Consider the following 15,291-nt stretch of genomic DNA (forward strand, 5'->3'; position numbering starts at 1 on the left):
CCACGAACGAGCTTCTGACTTCAGCAAAACAAATATGAACGAACTGTAAAATAGAAAACACTTGTCTGACTACATGTATTATTTCATTTTCTTTCAATAACCTGACAGCATACAGTAACGTGTTTTTTTTTTCAGCTCCAGACAGGGTTTTGACCCACTGAATTTTAAGCCAGTTAGAATTTTGTGGAATTATATTTTGGTGCTTTTTTTTTTTCCTACAAGGCAAAATGTCAAAACTAAAACTCTTAAGATTTCACCTGAAGTGCAGACCACAGGCTGTGCTTGTTGATGTAGGACGATGACATGATATATTAAAGCAATGTTCTTTTTCAAACAGTGTAATAAAGCCATTAGTTTTGGAAGTGTTGCATACTTCACAATCCAAATGCAGAGTGGCCATGAATTATATCATCATATTGTCACAATTATGTAAAATGAATGCTTTCCAGAGAAATAGTCCTGTATTGGATAGAAAGTCCCTTAGAAAGGTTAGTCAAGATAAGATGTCATTCCGTGTTGCCTGGATACAAAAGAAAGTAAACATTGTCCCCTTTGCGTGCACACTGCAAACATTCACCTCAAATATGACCATCAGCTCACACAGAAAAAATCTCAAGGACAGTCTTATCGTGCCTTACAGACAGTTTGAGGTTGTGTGCACAAGGGTGAGAGTTTACAAACCATAAAATAAACAATGCATCTTCAGCACAGGTGATTAACACTGCAAGTAATTGCTCAATGATTGCCTGCAATATATTGCAAAATATGCTAGCTGTAGTCTCATCACAATCAAAGCCTGCGACTGTGGTTTGAGATGAATTTATTCCAGTCTTTATAGTACAGTACATTACATGAGTCTCTCAAATACTTACAATATGCTACTATTTTAAAACACTTTAGCACCATTTTCCCTGGATAAAAACACTGGAAATTGCAGTAAGGAATAAAGGGACTTGAGATATGTTCTTCCAATCAGCAAAAGTAAACAGATGTGTTCTACGGCATGTCTGACTGAGGACCGTAAAAATCTTTTTGAAAACTATGAACCATAACTACTTTATTGGTTCGACCATCCAAATGAAAGATAAAGCTGAAAATAGACATGGAAAACTCATTTTAAAGTTATGCATTATCTAATCGTCACGTAAATTTGAATAATTATAGCTTGACAGAGAGCAATGCAATAGTTTCTACAAATTCTTCTCTGGTTTGTTGTTTTTTTCTTAAAATTGCTCCTTAGGTTTATTTTTGTAAGAACCAATGGATTTTTACTGTTCATTTTCCCAAAGCAATCCAAATGGAATACATTAAAAACAACAACCCTATCAATTCTAGATGACCAGCACATTTGATGTTACAACAAGAATCTGAGGGAAAAATAAATGAGCTTACTTGACCAGTTCATGTAAGCTCTGAATAAACCTCACCAAAGAGTCAAAGCGGAGCACAAGAAAGTGGTTTGAAGCAACGAGCCTTTAAAAAAAAAAGTAACAGCAATGATGTAAGCAGTTCAGCACTCAAGTCAATACTGTGACGAATGTGGCAACTTATTCCTCTTTAATAAATGAAAAGTGCTTTAAAAAGTCATTCATCTTTAATTTTGTGCAAAATCATTTGCAAAGTCTTGAATTTTTTTTATATAATAAGCCAGATTGTATAATTAAAAATTCTTCCAATCCCTCCCAGAGGTAGAAAGGCTCAAATCAATGAGTTAGGAGAGTGGGAGGCAAGTTGCATGGCCGTAGGTTTATTCCATGGTTAAAGCTTAAACATATCAAAAAGAAGGTACTTCGACTTACCTCCATTTTGGACAAGCGGTGGCAAATTTAGCCCATTCAAGGCTACATAAGAAGCACAAATGCGGTCTACCATCACTCCCACAAACAATCATTGTTAATACTGCCTAATAATTCAAACATGGCTTCCCAAATCCCCCACCCCACCCAATATCAGCAAAATAATGACCCCTATACCGAGTGATAACCCAACAGATTGAACGGTGAGCCGTAACTGACACTGAGATAAATCTATAGCTTGACATACCTGGAGGGACCTGCATCATCTGTCTTGTCTCCTGATATATTTTACAGGAAGCATGCAAGTCAGGAAAACATATTTAGCTGCCCTCTTTCCCCACATTCCATCTTCAAAAGTCCCTGGGCGTCCAATCCCCATCAATTGCAAGCGTCATACCCAAAAAACATAGAAAACAAATAATCATCAGCACATATTGCTTCAGTCCTCCAAAAGTGAGGTCATTCCCCCCCCCCAAAAAAAATGTTCTTTAGTCAGACACTACAATGTTCATAAATACAGATGTACTTCAAGCACTTGGTATCATCTTTTTAAAAGTTTAAGTCCCCTTGACATTTTTGGTGTGAGGTCTGTTCGCAAGACTGGCGTAGTAGGCGCACTGGGAGGGGTCACATTGGCCAGAAGGTCCTGGAGGGCCTGGTTGACCGTGAGGGCCAGGGTTTCCTGGCTCGCCTTGGGCTCCAGCTTGTCCTGGGCTTCCATCTTTACCATAACCAGGCATACCAGCTGGACCTGTGGTAGACAGAAGCACTTTAGCCCTCAAGATAGCTCAGTGCAAATCCAAAAACAGCAAACAAACAGCGTCCAGTAGAAAATTGTGTTGCGGTTATTACCTATTGCACCAGGAGGGCCTTGCTCTCCTCTTTCACCAACCCCAAAATCTCCCTTGTCTCCTTTAGTACCCCTTTCACCTGGAAGGAACAATATAAAAGCTCGATCAGTGGATTGGGTCATTTCAAAGCCTTGGTTGTAGGGAGCTACAACACCGCTCACAAATACTAAGCCAGCTTTATTCATATCAATGATAAGAGAGATGATACTTCCCCGACTAGAATATCTCATTAACGGCCACCAAATATTGACTGGATTGAGAATGCATTTTCAACTGCTAATGCCTTCACTTGAACATCCCTTGGGTGCTTTTTGAAGAGACATAAGCATATTCAATTGATGAACAATACATTTGTGCTGCTGGCTTGGACCTTGTGAATCTCTGCTTTGGCTTTTATAGCCAGTTATCAAACTTAGCAGCCATATGTAGATGCAATGATAAAAACGAAAACTTTTTCCGCAATTTACTATCACTTGTGTGTCTCGTATGAAATTCGTACCCGTGCTCACTGGTGGGAAACAATCACACGCTGGCTATACATTTTTTTTAAAAAGTAATATGTCTACCTTTTGGACCCATGGGTCCCCTCGATCCTTCGCCTCCAGTCAATCCAGGTATGCCTGGTTCACCAGGTGGGCCAGTTCGTCCAGGGTTGCCGTCTTTACCCGGAGGGCCGGGTGGTCCTGGACGTCCTGCCGAACTTTTCACGTGGGCTGGTTGCATTTGAGCCATAAGGTAGGCCAATTTGGCTGGAAGTACAAAGGAAACGGTCCTTAGAAAATGGACACTTCAGACATGATGAGAACCCCCCCCCCCTACTCCCATCCCCCGAGCAGAGCTGCTGCCTCACCATCCAGTTGCTTAGCCAGTTCCTCTTGAATGAGCCTTCTCATCTGCTCCAGTGATGCAGACTCCCCCTGAGGAGATGATGATTCTGGATGACTGAATTATTTGCTAAATATTGTCCATGCTTACTGATATAGTATCATAGGGGAGGGACTTACTCTCGGGCCTGGTATTCCAGGGTTCCCGGAAGGTCCTTGTGGCCCAGGAGATCCCATTTCACCCGGTGGTCCTGACATGCCCATCATCCCAGTGTGGCCCTTTCTGCCAGGTGGTCCTGTATTTCCTGGTATACCAGGTTCTCCTGATTGTCCTTTATCTCCTTTCATGCCTGAATCACCCTAAAATAGATAAGCATATTTGTATGTTGTGTTTTTGTGCAGAAATGTACGCATGTGAAATCCTGGAACTTACCTTTTCCCCCTTAAAACCACGATCACCCGCTCGGCCTGGGACTCCCTGCAAGACCCCAAAGATTAAAAAACAAAATTGCAATATGTACCGTACATTGAATAATATAAGATGTTGGTATAAGGTACCTGTTTCCCTTCTGGACCAACAGGACCAGGCGGACCCTGGAAATCGCAATATATGTCACCATTGGAAAGGTGTAAATCAAAGATTTTAACCAACAGACTCTTACCGAAGGCCCTTTAGGCCCACTGAAGCCTGGTAATCCTGGACTGCCGGGCTCTCCCCTTTCCCCTCTCATGCCCTGAATGATGGCAAAGACATGGTTGTCCATCACACACAAAATGTACTATTTCTCCTCCTTAGGGAGGATTCAGTGAGATTAACATTTAGCTTAGTGTTCTAATCAAAATGGTGCAGTAACTGTGGATCAAAATCTCAAAATCATAGAATGGATTGAAAAGATTTTGATGTGCCAAGGACCAGCATGGATTTTCCACTGTTTGTAGAAATGACAGAATATTGGACTCACATGGCAACATTTACCAAATGTAGCAAAGTGATGACATTTGGGGTTATTCGCGATCCTCCCTCTCTTCTTCTACAGTTTCTTTTCCAACCTCTCAGTTTCCTTCCCTCTTCTCTTCTCGAGGCCATTTCTGATTATCTGCTCCCTCTGCTGACTGATGTAGTTCCTATCCCACACACCTCCTCCCAGGAAAACATATATCAGCCCGAGGACCTGCTTCTATGTGCGCTCCAGTGTTCATGGCCTGGTCCTTGTATCACCCCACACTCCTTACACAAGTGAACTGACATCATTTGAGTGTGAAATCACTCAATTACATGGAGAGCAGTGGCTTTACAAGCTTTAAGAGGCTTGCTTCTGTTCAAATATCGTCCAGCCATGGGTGTTTGCAAATAAGCGACAGTCACTGAGCCAGTCCTCCACCTACCTTGAGGAGGTTTAGTTTAAGAAGTACGTTGTAAAAATAAACAATGGGAATTCAAGTTTAAAGCCAAATGAAATTATTTAAATGTATTATTTTTAAGGATTAAGGGTTTCTGTCATGTTATCGTAAGCTTGAAAGTGAGACTTCATGTTTATATTAGTAAACTCCATAGTCAGCTAGATTAGTTAATCACTTGGAAATTCAGAGAGTTAGCCAACTAGTTAGCTAGTCATATAGTTAGTTTGTTTGTTAACTATCTAGCGAGTTATTTATTTGCTAACCAGCTAACAAGATAACTATCCAGTTTTTGTGCTACCTAGCTAGCCAGACATTCAGACGGAGTCATACAGTTAGTTCATTAGTTAGTCAGTCATTCAGACAGCTTTTCGGTTATTTAGCTGACTAAAAAGGCAGTTAGTTGGTTAGTTGTGAATCTCACATGACCAAACCGAAAAAACAGGTGAGCCATGGTGGTTGTAACCTGAGCATTTAGGCACTGTGATATCATTTTTCTGCAAAATTCAGACTCCACAAACGCAATATTAATCAAAATACTGTTTTTATACCAGTGGGGGTGCATTGAACACATTATTTTAAAGATCATATTTGACTTGACTTCACTTCCCCATTAAACCGGTTTCCCGATGTTCCACCACAATTACTTTCCCACAACTAAGTTCCAGCATCCTAACGTTCATCTATAGGAGAGATGTATGTAACCATCGCAAATATAATTTCCATAACCTGTCAGCTCATCTCCAAGATGAACCAATGCTTCTCATCCACTCAGCATGCTCTTCCTCAAACACCTTTCCTGTTTCTTCTTCAATTTATTGCCAAGCAAAATCACATTACCATCATTCAAAGTTATTATTGTGACAGCATTGCTGTTTGCAGACGTTGATATTGTTGTTGCAGAATGACTTTGTTTTTATCAGATGGCATACTGTGAAATAGCGACAGATAACTCACCGGGGTTCCTGGGAGACCTGCTTTGCCTGACGGCCCTGGTTCACCCTGCTTGCCCTGGGAGGGAGAGAAACAAAGACAGAGGAAGTGATGGACTTATTTCCATACATCTGTATGTCTTTCCACTTGACATGACACTGTGCTGAGTCGTGTGTTCATGCTCACTGGCTCGCCTCTTGGTCCAACGAGTCCCTCTGGTCCTGGAGGCCCCTTTGGACCCTGCCATAACAAAACAAGAGTTTGAAAATATATACATGGAAGAATAAAAGAGCTCTGGTCTATAAAAAGATGCAGATGGGTTAAAAGTCCCCCGTGACGATAAATGGGACAAAACTCTCATGATATGGAAAGCTCTTTCAGTCTAATATTTTACACTGCTACACAGTAAAATATAGACATGATTAAAGGTTATTTAGGCACTCTGCTCCAAGCTTGTTTTAATCATCGGTGGGCTTGATTCCAGAAGACGACGGGAAGAAATGCTGCACCCTGAAGAATGTTTTATGTAGTTTTAACAGTCCAGGATTTTATACGGTGCAATATTTATCTCTAGTATACAGCATAGCTGGGAGGAACCACTCTATTTATTCATTTATTATAATGTTCTCATGCTTCCCACTCCATTTGTCTTAGAGGGAAATGAAGGACATTTTTAAAATATTTAATACATTTGTGAAAATTACAGACAAGTCATGAGAGACATACACAATATAAACACACTGTACCTCCTTGCCAGGTTTGCCCTCCCGTCCAGGTAATCCAGGCTTTCCATCTTCTCCCTGTTTGACACATGAAATAATAGCTGAAATGGCTTGTAACCTATAGCACAATGTACTGAATAAACACATGAGCATGAACCATTTTAAACTTTTAGCTCACTAGTGGTTGCTTTACTTACCTTTGACCCAGGAGAACCAGGTTCTCCTCTGTGGCCCTTGAAGCCCTGAAGAGGAAGAGACAGTGGTGAACTGGCTGCAGCAGCCTTTGTAGTCTTTTACATATATTAGGTTTGTGGAGGCTACTTACTGGGAGTCCACGGAGTCCAGGGTTTCCAAGTGGTCCAGGTTCACCTTGTTTGCCCTGGCATCAAAAAAGGGTTTCAGCATCACCTCTTCCAATAGCTGACATGAAATGAGGCTAAAATGTTCTACTTACTGGTTCTCCTTGTTCACCTTGTATACCGTCTTTTCCTATTTTTCCAGGTGGACCCTGCAATTGAGTGGAATGTATTGTGATTAGGCAGGACATTATGATCACACTACAGCTGAATGTATATAGTTTGGATGCTGCATGATTATTCTTACAATCATGCCAGGAAGACCCGGAGGACCCTGGATACCTTTAAGACCCTCTTTGCCCTATTAAAAACAAACAGACAGGGTCATTAAAAAGATGGCACCACCACTTTACACATTACACAGTGTGACCTATATGCTTGAAAGCAGGACTGCGCATGGTTTTTATGAGTGGGAAAGTACATAATTCTGGCCTGACCTTCTCTCCAGGGGGTCCTTGGGGACCAGGAGGACCAGGTTGTCCATCATTACCCTGAACACAAAATGTTATCAAATTGAGCAAGCATGCACTGCTTCTGAGACTATTTGGAGCATGCATGAGAAAATATCTTGGTAAAAAAAAAAATGTAAAAGAGCAATTTACCGCTGCACCCATCATTCCAGCTGGACCAGGGTGGCCTGGAGGTCCAGGGTGACCCTGCAAAATAAAGAAGACATGATTAAATCATAACATAGGCAAAATATTAATGTAACAAATGTTTTTCTGCCTACCTTTTCTCCTTTATCTCCTGGCATTCCAGCAGTACCTCTGTCACCTTTAAGTCCCTGTGTGGATAAATTGATAAATTCCATATTGTATTTTCAGGATGAGGGCATTTTCTACAAATAAAAACAACAAAAAAGTAATGACTTGACTTCTTAATTGGCTCGTTTAAAAAAAAAAAAATTGAGCATAGCTGCAGTGTTTGCATTTGTTGATGTGTCTGTTGCATCTGCCACACAAAAAGATCTGGCACACAAACGGACAAATGCAATCGCCGTCTTGGTGATGAAGTATCGCCTTCATGAATGAAAACACAATTATTGCTTTTACTCTTGTCATGGGCACTCGCTTCTTTCTTCACACTTGTGGCATGTAGCAGCCCTAGCTTAGCTTCTCGTCATCATGTTTACAAAAGGTGCACTCGGCATTGGCCTCACAGTGGAGGGGCTGCAGTGAGCAGTGTATCATTTGCTGTATCAGTGAAGAGACAGCACCACCCAATCAAAACAGGCTGAGTTCAGCTCAGGCAATAAAAGAAAAACAAACAAATGGTGAAATACACATTCACCCCTCTATTTTTTCAAAACATTTGCCCATGTCAGTGATAAGCAAACACACTAATGTGCCACTTGCCTTTCCTCCATCAGCTCCGGGAGGTCCTTGAGGTCCCGGTAGTCCCGTTGCGCCCTGTAATGACAGAGGAGACAATCAGTCTTGGTCCTGGAAAACTTAGCGTGCCCTAATTGCTCACTAGTGCCCCCGGAGGAGGGCCTACTAATGATGCTGACCATGTCTGGGCGTACTTTGATTGATGAGCACACATTAAGAAATTGGACCTCATGCCTCATTTTAGGCCTAATGAATGCACCCACACGAACACAAACACACACTCCATTGACTTTACATTTGAGGGAAGGTGATATTAACAATAATGAGGAATACAATTGACTTTGTCCTACTTGGTAGCCATCTTGACCATCTTTCCCAGGAGGCCCATGTTGTCCTTTATCGCCTGGTAGTCCCGGGACACCGGATGGTCCAGGAGGACCTGCTGGGCAGTCTGAGCAGATGTCCTAAATGATGCCAAAAGAGCCTTTTAGTTTCACTGTACAATATTTGCATAACTCTTTCAAAACAAGCAGCGGATCTTACCTTAAGTTTGATGTCAGAAAGGTCTGCTGCTTTTCCCTAGTGAAGATCATAAAGTATCAAGCTGAATTGGCGGATACCCACTACAGTATATTGCGGTCATGTACCACCATTCATTCAAAAAAAGAAAAAAGAAAAAAAAAAAAGAAAAAGAAAAAATGAAATGCCTTAGAGGTCATTTTATCCATACTCACAGGTTCTCCAGGTGATCCCTTCTCTCCAGGCCTTCCCGGTAGACCCTAATTGAAGATTAAGGTGTTGGATTACATGTTCAATATTATTTACCACATACAGTCAATATTTTGATTAAAAAAAAAACATGCAAGAAGACAGAGACTAGTGTGGACTCACGTTATGTCCCGCAGGGCCATCGGGACCAGGAATGCCAGGTAGGCCCCTCAAGCCCTGGAAATCAGGGAAATTATCATATAATAATAATAATAATAATAATAATAATAATAATATAAAAATAATAAAATGGAATACATATTGCATACAAAGTAATAATATTTACATAAGATTAAAACACACAGTTCTAAACTAAAATAAATCCTGAAAAAAAATCCTGAAATTAAACTTACAGGTGGACCGGGATCGCCATTATTTCCAGCGGGGCCCTGAAGAAGACAAAGGCAATCTAAATTTGAAATCCCAACGGCACAGAATAGTACAACTGGCTTGTATTGGCAATCATACCTGAGGTCCTGTTTTGCCTTCCCCTGGGGAGCCCCTGTCACCTGGTAACCCTGGCTCACCTCTTGACCCCGGGGGGCCCTGAGAAACGCAAACAAAGCTGAAGCCACCCTCCTCATCCTCAGTTATGACTTTGTAAAATGAATTTTATGTTTTGTGAATTGAATATCTGAATCTCTGAAAGTGATTGGAGATTAATGTGTTAGAGCCCCACTTTGTGCTCCCTTTGTGCACCTTGGCCACCACGGGTGCAGCACAATACAGACATACAGACACACATGAATGGTTTCACAACTGAGTAAGCTGTAGTAACAGCAATACTTCTTCACAGAGGATAAATATATGCCTCTGAGTATTATAATGTTTGTCTACGTGTGTTGCTTCATCATTTGTGTTCATTGAGTTTTGTTGAGCTTGCTGCCATCATCTCACCCTCAAATCTTAAATATTTGCTCTCAAGTCAGAGAAAAAAAAAAACCTGACTGGCTTGTATCTCAAGTCGGATCACTTGTAAGTTGACATACCACTGTATTTCGGTCTGAAAAAAAGTTCCTCCATTAGCATACACAGAGAAAAACACGCATGATATCTATCTTATTACCTTTGGCCCTGGGGGTCCTTCATTTCCCCGTGGTCCTGGTTCTCCCTGCCACATACATCACAAATGATGTCAATTAAACATCTCGGAAACACAAACACCTCATATAAACCTCTTAAGACTAAATCATTAGGCACTAGAAAGTGTGTACAAGCTCATTCTTCATGCACATAAATGGCAACAGCGAGGCCTCGGGGCAGCACCTGGCTGCTGTAAAAAAAAAAAAAGAATGAAATAAATAAATGAAAACTAAACGTGCTTCCTATTTACCCCCGCCTTGTCAGCAGCTCTGAGTTGGGGGAAAAAAAGGATGGAGGCCCACGTTGCACCGCAGCACAAAATGTGCCAACTCAGGCTTGTTGTGTTGTGGTGCAACATGTATGCCACGCAGTGCATGTTTACGAGCACAACACGTGTTGAAGAAAAGACACTTTTCGCAAGAGTAAAAGTAAAGAAGAAGTTAAAAAGCCGTGACATAAACATTTACTGATAATTATTCACGAAATGATCATCTACTGACACATACAGTATATGGTACAGGTGGAACGCATTTCATTCAAACGCCGTGATTGTAAACACTTGAATAAATATAAACACAAACTGTTATGATATGGTGTAATATACAGTAAATGTGTATTGTAATGCATTTCTTACAGTAAGTCCATCTTTTCCCTTCCCTGTTGGTCCTGGGGGTCCAATCAAACCAGGCTCTCCGGGTGGTCCTCGTTGACCTGCCTGCCCTGGTTTGCCTGACTCTCCCTAAAGAAAATATCCATATTTTTTGTTGATAAATTTATCATGATGATTATATATTACTAACCAAAAAAGACATGAACTATTGTTTAATGTGATGTTGTTAAATGATAATAATGGTAAGGGTAATTTAAGGGTAATTTGAGTAAATCTGTTAATTCAGAAATGTGTATCAAACTGGTAGCCCTTCACATTATTCAGTACCCAAGAAGTAGGTCTCGATTTAAAAAATATTAGTGAACCTGCAAATGCAGTACTCTCCGGTACTTTAAAATTAGCATTTTTTCCCCATCAAAACATATCATCTAACCACATGAAAATGAACTGTGTGACCTTGTCTCCTCTCTCTCCAGCAGGACCAGGAGGCCCAGTGATGCCTGGTGTGCCCTAAAAAAACATTAACAAACAAAAAAAAAACCACATTGTTCCATTATAAAGTTAGACATTATAAACTTGTGATTAGTCACAAAGTATACATTAAATTGTCCATGTAGACCTACCACATTGCCTGGAAGGCCACGAGGGCCTTGAAGACCAGCTACACCAGGAGGCCCCTGCACCAAACACATTAGCGGTTATTATACTCTTTACTATGTACTATGATTGGGCTTCTTACAGTGAATCATTGAAAGTCCATTCAACTTACTGGGTCCCCAACATGTCCTGCCTCTCCTTGAAGTCCTACGTCCCCTTTTGTACCCTACCAGGAAGAGAAATCAAATATGATCAAGTGATCGATTGATTAATCAATCGATTTAATTATTGCTTTTGTGTCTTCACTACCCGAGTCTTACCGGTAGTCCAGGTGGACCCTTAAAGCCTTGCTCACCAGGTAATCCTCTCGGGCCCTTCAGAAAAAGTATATTTATTAGCACACTTGACATAATTGAGTAATTTTTTTTTTTTTCTTTGTCATTTATTTGGTCTGTTTTTCTCACTTTTTATGATGCAACTTTAATAAAGCTCAACCATGTGTTACTGAAATAAAAATCCAAATAATATCTGTAAAAACAATGTATAAATAATATCCATGATTGTAAAATTGACATGATAAGGAACACAATACTATTATTTAAAATAATGAGCATCTCAATGATCCAGCTGTGTACAGTACAGATTCGTAAGATTCCTATTGTATCTCTGGTGACATCTAATGGATCATTTTGCACACTGCAATATGTAGTTTTGTAGAATATGCCAAATGTCAAAGTGATCCATCCATCCATTGTCATTGAAATATGAAAATATATATTGACATAATCCAAACCATTTCTCCAGTCTGTCCTTGGTCCCCCTTCTCTCCCTTTTCTCCTGGTTTTCCCTTCAAGTTACAACAAAGACAATGTGTGTGACCTTAAATGGATTTAAAAGGCAAGGAAAGAAAACTGAAATCATCTCTTAAAAATTCCATGATGAGGGGAACTTTTGTTTTCTTTTCATAGACATTGTTTTGTTGAGAATCAACTTACAGGTTCACCCGGCTCAGGAATGACATTTGCTACCTGTAAAGCAGAAATATTCCAAATATATGTCAAATGCAGAATTATCTGTATTATCATTATTATTATTATTATTATGCTATCATTAAATGGAATTTACATTTCCTGGAATGCCTGGCAGTCCCCTGGCTCCTACTTCACCCTGAAAGCAGGATAGACGACAATAATGTGAAATTATCTATAGCAATATTAGCATTATATAGACACATTATATGTATTGGTGGACCATCGGTTACATTTCTGTACCTTGTCACCCTTTTCACCTTTTGGGCCTAATGGTCCCTCCTGACCCCTGTCACCCTATTAAATCAATATAAAATAAGATAAGAAAAGAAAAAGAAAAAAAGAAACATCTAGGAAATGTAATGTTTATAAAGTTTCATTCAAGTTAGAGATAATATTTTTCCTATACATACAGGACTTCCCCTCTCCCCTCTTGCTCCATCAGCACCAGCTAGACCAGGGGGACCATTCAATCCCTGTTTCAAAAAACAATTTTAATTTCTAAACTCATCATATAAAAACAAAACATTTCACAAATATAATTCATCCACTTACTCTCTCCCCTGGAGGTCCTCTTGGTCCAGGAGGCCCGTCATCTCCCTAGGAGGTGTTGAGGCGGTTCACAAAGCCATTAAATTGTGAAATTTGCATATGGAAATGTCATATTGAGAAAAAAAAGAATAATCTGCCGGTGTGATTGTGATCGAGATACACAGTCGTCAGAGTACCTTTGGTCCATCTTTGCCAGGAAAACCATCTGCTCCACGCTCTCCTCTGGGTCCCTTCAAAGAAAGCATACCTTTATCAATGTCATATAGTACTTCTAAAATATGGTCCCTTACTTCAGTATAAGTGACAGAATATAGTTCAACATTTCAATAGAGAATAAGCTACCAAATATGCTTCGGTGGTTCAGTGTAAGGTGCCAAATATTTTTGTTTCAATGGACGCTACACGGTAATTTCTTATTGGAAGTTGTGAAATATGGTTGCTTACTTCAGTGTATTATTCCTTATGTGGTTCTTCACTTGGGTTGAAGTTACTAAATATGGCTTCTTACACTACGGTATCATCAAATAATTTCAATGTAGGGTATATGGTTTCATATTTCTGTTTGGAAACAAATGTGGTTCCTTATGTCAGTTGCAGTTATTAAATATGCTGTCATAGTTCAATGTAAAATAAAGTACAATTACTTTAAACAATGTAAACTAAAAAGAGAGTTACTCGCTTCAGTACAAGTTATCAAATGTGGTTCCTTAAGTCAGTGTAAATGACCAAATATGGTTCCTGACATGAGTTTGTTATCAAATATAGTTCCTTATCCCAGGGAAAGTCATCAAATACAGTACGGGTACTTACATCAGTGTAAGTTACCGAATATGGCTTTTTACTTCAGTTACTACTATATTTCAGTGCAAGGTACCATAAATCTTTCTTACTCAGTTTGTTACCAACAATGATTCCATATTTCATTGTAGTGTTCCACATTTGGTTCTTTATGTGAGTATAAGGTGCCAAATTTGATTTCTTACTTTCGTGGAACTTATTAATGTGGTCCCTTATTTTAGTATAAATGACCAAATATGGTTCCTTGCATCAATGTGTTACCTAATACATTCTCTAATTTCAGTGTAAGACACAAAATATTGTTCCTTGCTTGAGTTACCCGGTATAATTGGATTTAAAACGCTACTAACCATAGCACCATCATTTCCAGGAGGACCATCCAGCCCATCTTTACCAGGAACACCCTTTTGAAGGTCAAAGATGGAAGACATTCAATGACGCAGGGATGAAATATTACAGTGTTCGTTTAATTACATTTAATAATTTAAGTTAAACTCACAGGCTTTCCAGCCTCGCCAGGTTTGCCGGAAAATCCAATTTCACCTGGCAGACCCTTTATAATGAAAGATGGAAATTATTAAACAAACCAGTCAGGTGTATAATGTGTCTTATTATTGTAAAAAAAAAAAAAAAAAATGTAAATGATTATATTTTGCTTACAGGTGGTCCAGTGTTGCCATTGTTCCCCGGCGGTCCCGGGGGACCCTGCGGACCCTGCAAAATAAACATTTGCCACCTGAATAAAAGTTACAAGCGAAAGCTTGCAGGGAAATTATTAATCGGCAAAACCTGAAAAGTTAATTTGAAGCTCAACGACGCCCTCGAGACAAGCAAGTTATTTTTTATTCTGCTATGAATAATTGAGCAGTTCGCACTCTTAAAATATGAAATAAATGCCTAGTGTTCTTGCTCATTGCTTAATGGTATGAAAATGAAACACGTCCTTACAATTGGTCCGGGGAGTCCATCCAGTCCGGGCAATCCACTTTCACCTTTCTTTCCCTGGAAGACAAATTAAAAGGAAAGCGGTCAAGATGAAAAATACATTTCGTCTAACAATGACTTTTCCCATATTAGTAGATTACCAGATTGTACCAGATGTTCATATTTGTGAATATAACAGCTCTCAGTGGTCTTAGAGTACTCAAACTTTTTACACCAAAAAAAAGTACAACTGAACTGTACTTAGGCAGTCATTATTTTGCGTACCACTAGAGGGAGCCCCCTATACTACAATTTGAGAATTACTGGTCTCGAAAAGTCTCTGTCTTCATTTGTATTTTGGAAGTTACTATTGTCAGTGTTTTAACTGAAAACCACTGGGACTTAAGCTCCAGTGGGTGGATGCTGCATACAGTAATAGCAACACACTGCTCATTAATTAGCGCAAAGAATTAACGTTGAGGTTTTCTCAATCGTCTCTCTGGGCTACGATTCATTTAGCAACAAGATTAAATGCTGCCAGCTGACACAGGCCATATGTTTGGTTCATCTCTGGAGAGAAAAATCATCCAACCGGGGCTCGGAAGGTTGCTTGTTTGTTAGCAATTAGCTTATTTCCCTTGCGGAGCATGGCCTAAGAAGAATGTTTCAGTTTTTGGTGCTATTTTGGTGCAGACCTGGATGACGGTGCGGACCCAGGAT

The 15,291-nt window shown here is 39.9% G+C and overlaps 1 protein-coding gene across 1 annotated transcript in view; it reads right to left on the minus strand.

Annotated features, from left to right (window-relative positions):
• Window positions 1–1,731: 1,731 nt before the first annotated feature.
• col22a1 (collagen, type XXII, alpha 1) overlaps window positions 1,732–15,291 on the minus strand; it is a 37,554-nt gene continuing 23,994 nt past the window's right edge. The window contains exons 24-65 of the mRNA XM_086015229.1: window positions 14,596–14,649; window positions 14,308–14,361; window positions 14,147–14,200; window positions 13,998–14,051; window positions 13,026–13,079; window positions 12,853–12,897; window positions 12,711–12,773; window positions 12,541–12,594; window positions 12,395–12,436; window positions 12,265–12,297; window positions 12,063–12,116; window positions 11,590–11,643; window positions 11,442–11,495; window positions 11,296–11,349; window positions 11,129–11,182; window positions 10,697–10,801; window positions 10,046–10,090; window positions 9,448–9,525; window positions 9,333–9,368; window positions 9,103–9,156; window positions 8,946–8,990; window positions 8,755–8,790; window positions 8,562–8,675; window positions 8,236–8,289; window positions 7,611–7,664; window positions 7,483–7,536; window positions 7,318–7,371; window positions 7,128–7,181; window positions 6,979–7,032; window positions 6,850–6,903; window positions 6,722–6,766; window positions 6,549–6,602; window positions 5,989–6,042; window positions 5,827–5,880; window positions 4,134–4,205; window positions 4,030–4,065; window positions 3,905–3,949; window positions 3,652–3,831; window positions 3,498–3,564; window positions 3,214–3,396; window positions 2,649–2,726; window positions 1,732–2,547 (exon numbers count right to left, since the gene is read on the minus strand). Of these exons, the coding sequence (XP_085871355.1) occupies window positions 2,354–2,547; window positions 2,649–2,726; window positions 3,214–3,396; window positions 3,498–3,564; window positions 3,652–3,831; window positions 3,905–3,949; window positions 4,030–4,065; window positions 4,134–4,205; window positions 5,827–5,880; window positions 5,989–6,042; window positions 6,549–6,602; window positions 6,722–6,766; window positions 6,850–6,903; window positions 6,979–7,032; window positions 7,128–7,181; window positions 7,318–7,371; window positions 7,483–7,536; window positions 7,611–7,664; window positions 8,236–8,289; window positions 8,562–8,675; window positions 8,755–8,790; window positions 8,946–8,990; window positions 9,103–9,156; window positions 9,333–9,368; window positions 9,448–9,525; window positions 10,046–10,090; window positions 10,697–10,801; window positions 11,129–11,182; window positions 11,296–11,349; window positions 11,442–11,495; window positions 11,590–11,643; window positions 12,063–12,116; window positions 12,265–12,297; window positions 12,395–12,436; window positions 12,541–12,594; window positions 12,711–12,773; window positions 12,853–12,897; window positions 13,026–13,079; window positions 13,998–14,051; window positions 14,147–14,200; window positions 14,308–14,361; window positions 14,596–14,649 (2,730 nt within the window). The 3' untranslated portion in view covers window positions 1,732–2,353. The remainder of the gene's footprint in view (window positions 2,548–2,648; window positions 2,727–3,213; window positions 3,397–3,497; window positions 3,565–3,651; window positions 3,832–3,904; window positions 3,950–4,029; window positions 4,066–4,133; window positions 4,206–5,826; window positions 5,881–5,988; window positions 6,043–6,548; window positions 6,603–6,721; window positions 6,767–6,849; window positions 6,904–6,978; window positions 7,033–7,127; window positions 7,182–7,317; window positions 7,372–7,482; window positions 7,537–7,610; window positions 7,665–8,235; window positions 8,290–8,561; window positions 8,676–8,754; window positions 8,791–8,945; window positions 8,991–9,102; window positions 9,157–9,332; window positions 9,369–9,447; window positions 9,526–10,045; window positions 10,091–10,696; window positions 10,802–11,128; window positions 11,183–11,295; window positions 11,350–11,441; window positions 11,496–11,589; window positions 11,644–12,062; window positions 12,117–12,264; window positions 12,298–12,394; window positions 12,437–12,540; window positions 12,595–12,710; window positions 12,774–12,852; window positions 12,898–13,025; window positions 13,080–13,997; window positions 14,052–14,146; window positions 14,201–14,307; window positions 14,362–14,595; window positions 14,650–15,291) is intronic.

This window comes from Filicampus tigris, chromosome 18, assembly GCF_054856515.1.
Source record: "Filicampus tigris isolate MCC_2025a chromosome 18, RoL_Ftig_1.0, whole genome shotgun sequence".
Taxonomy (NCBI): domain Eukaryota; kingdom Metazoa; phylum Chordata; class Actinopteri; order Syngnathiformes; family Syngnathidae; genus Filicampus; species Filicampus tigris.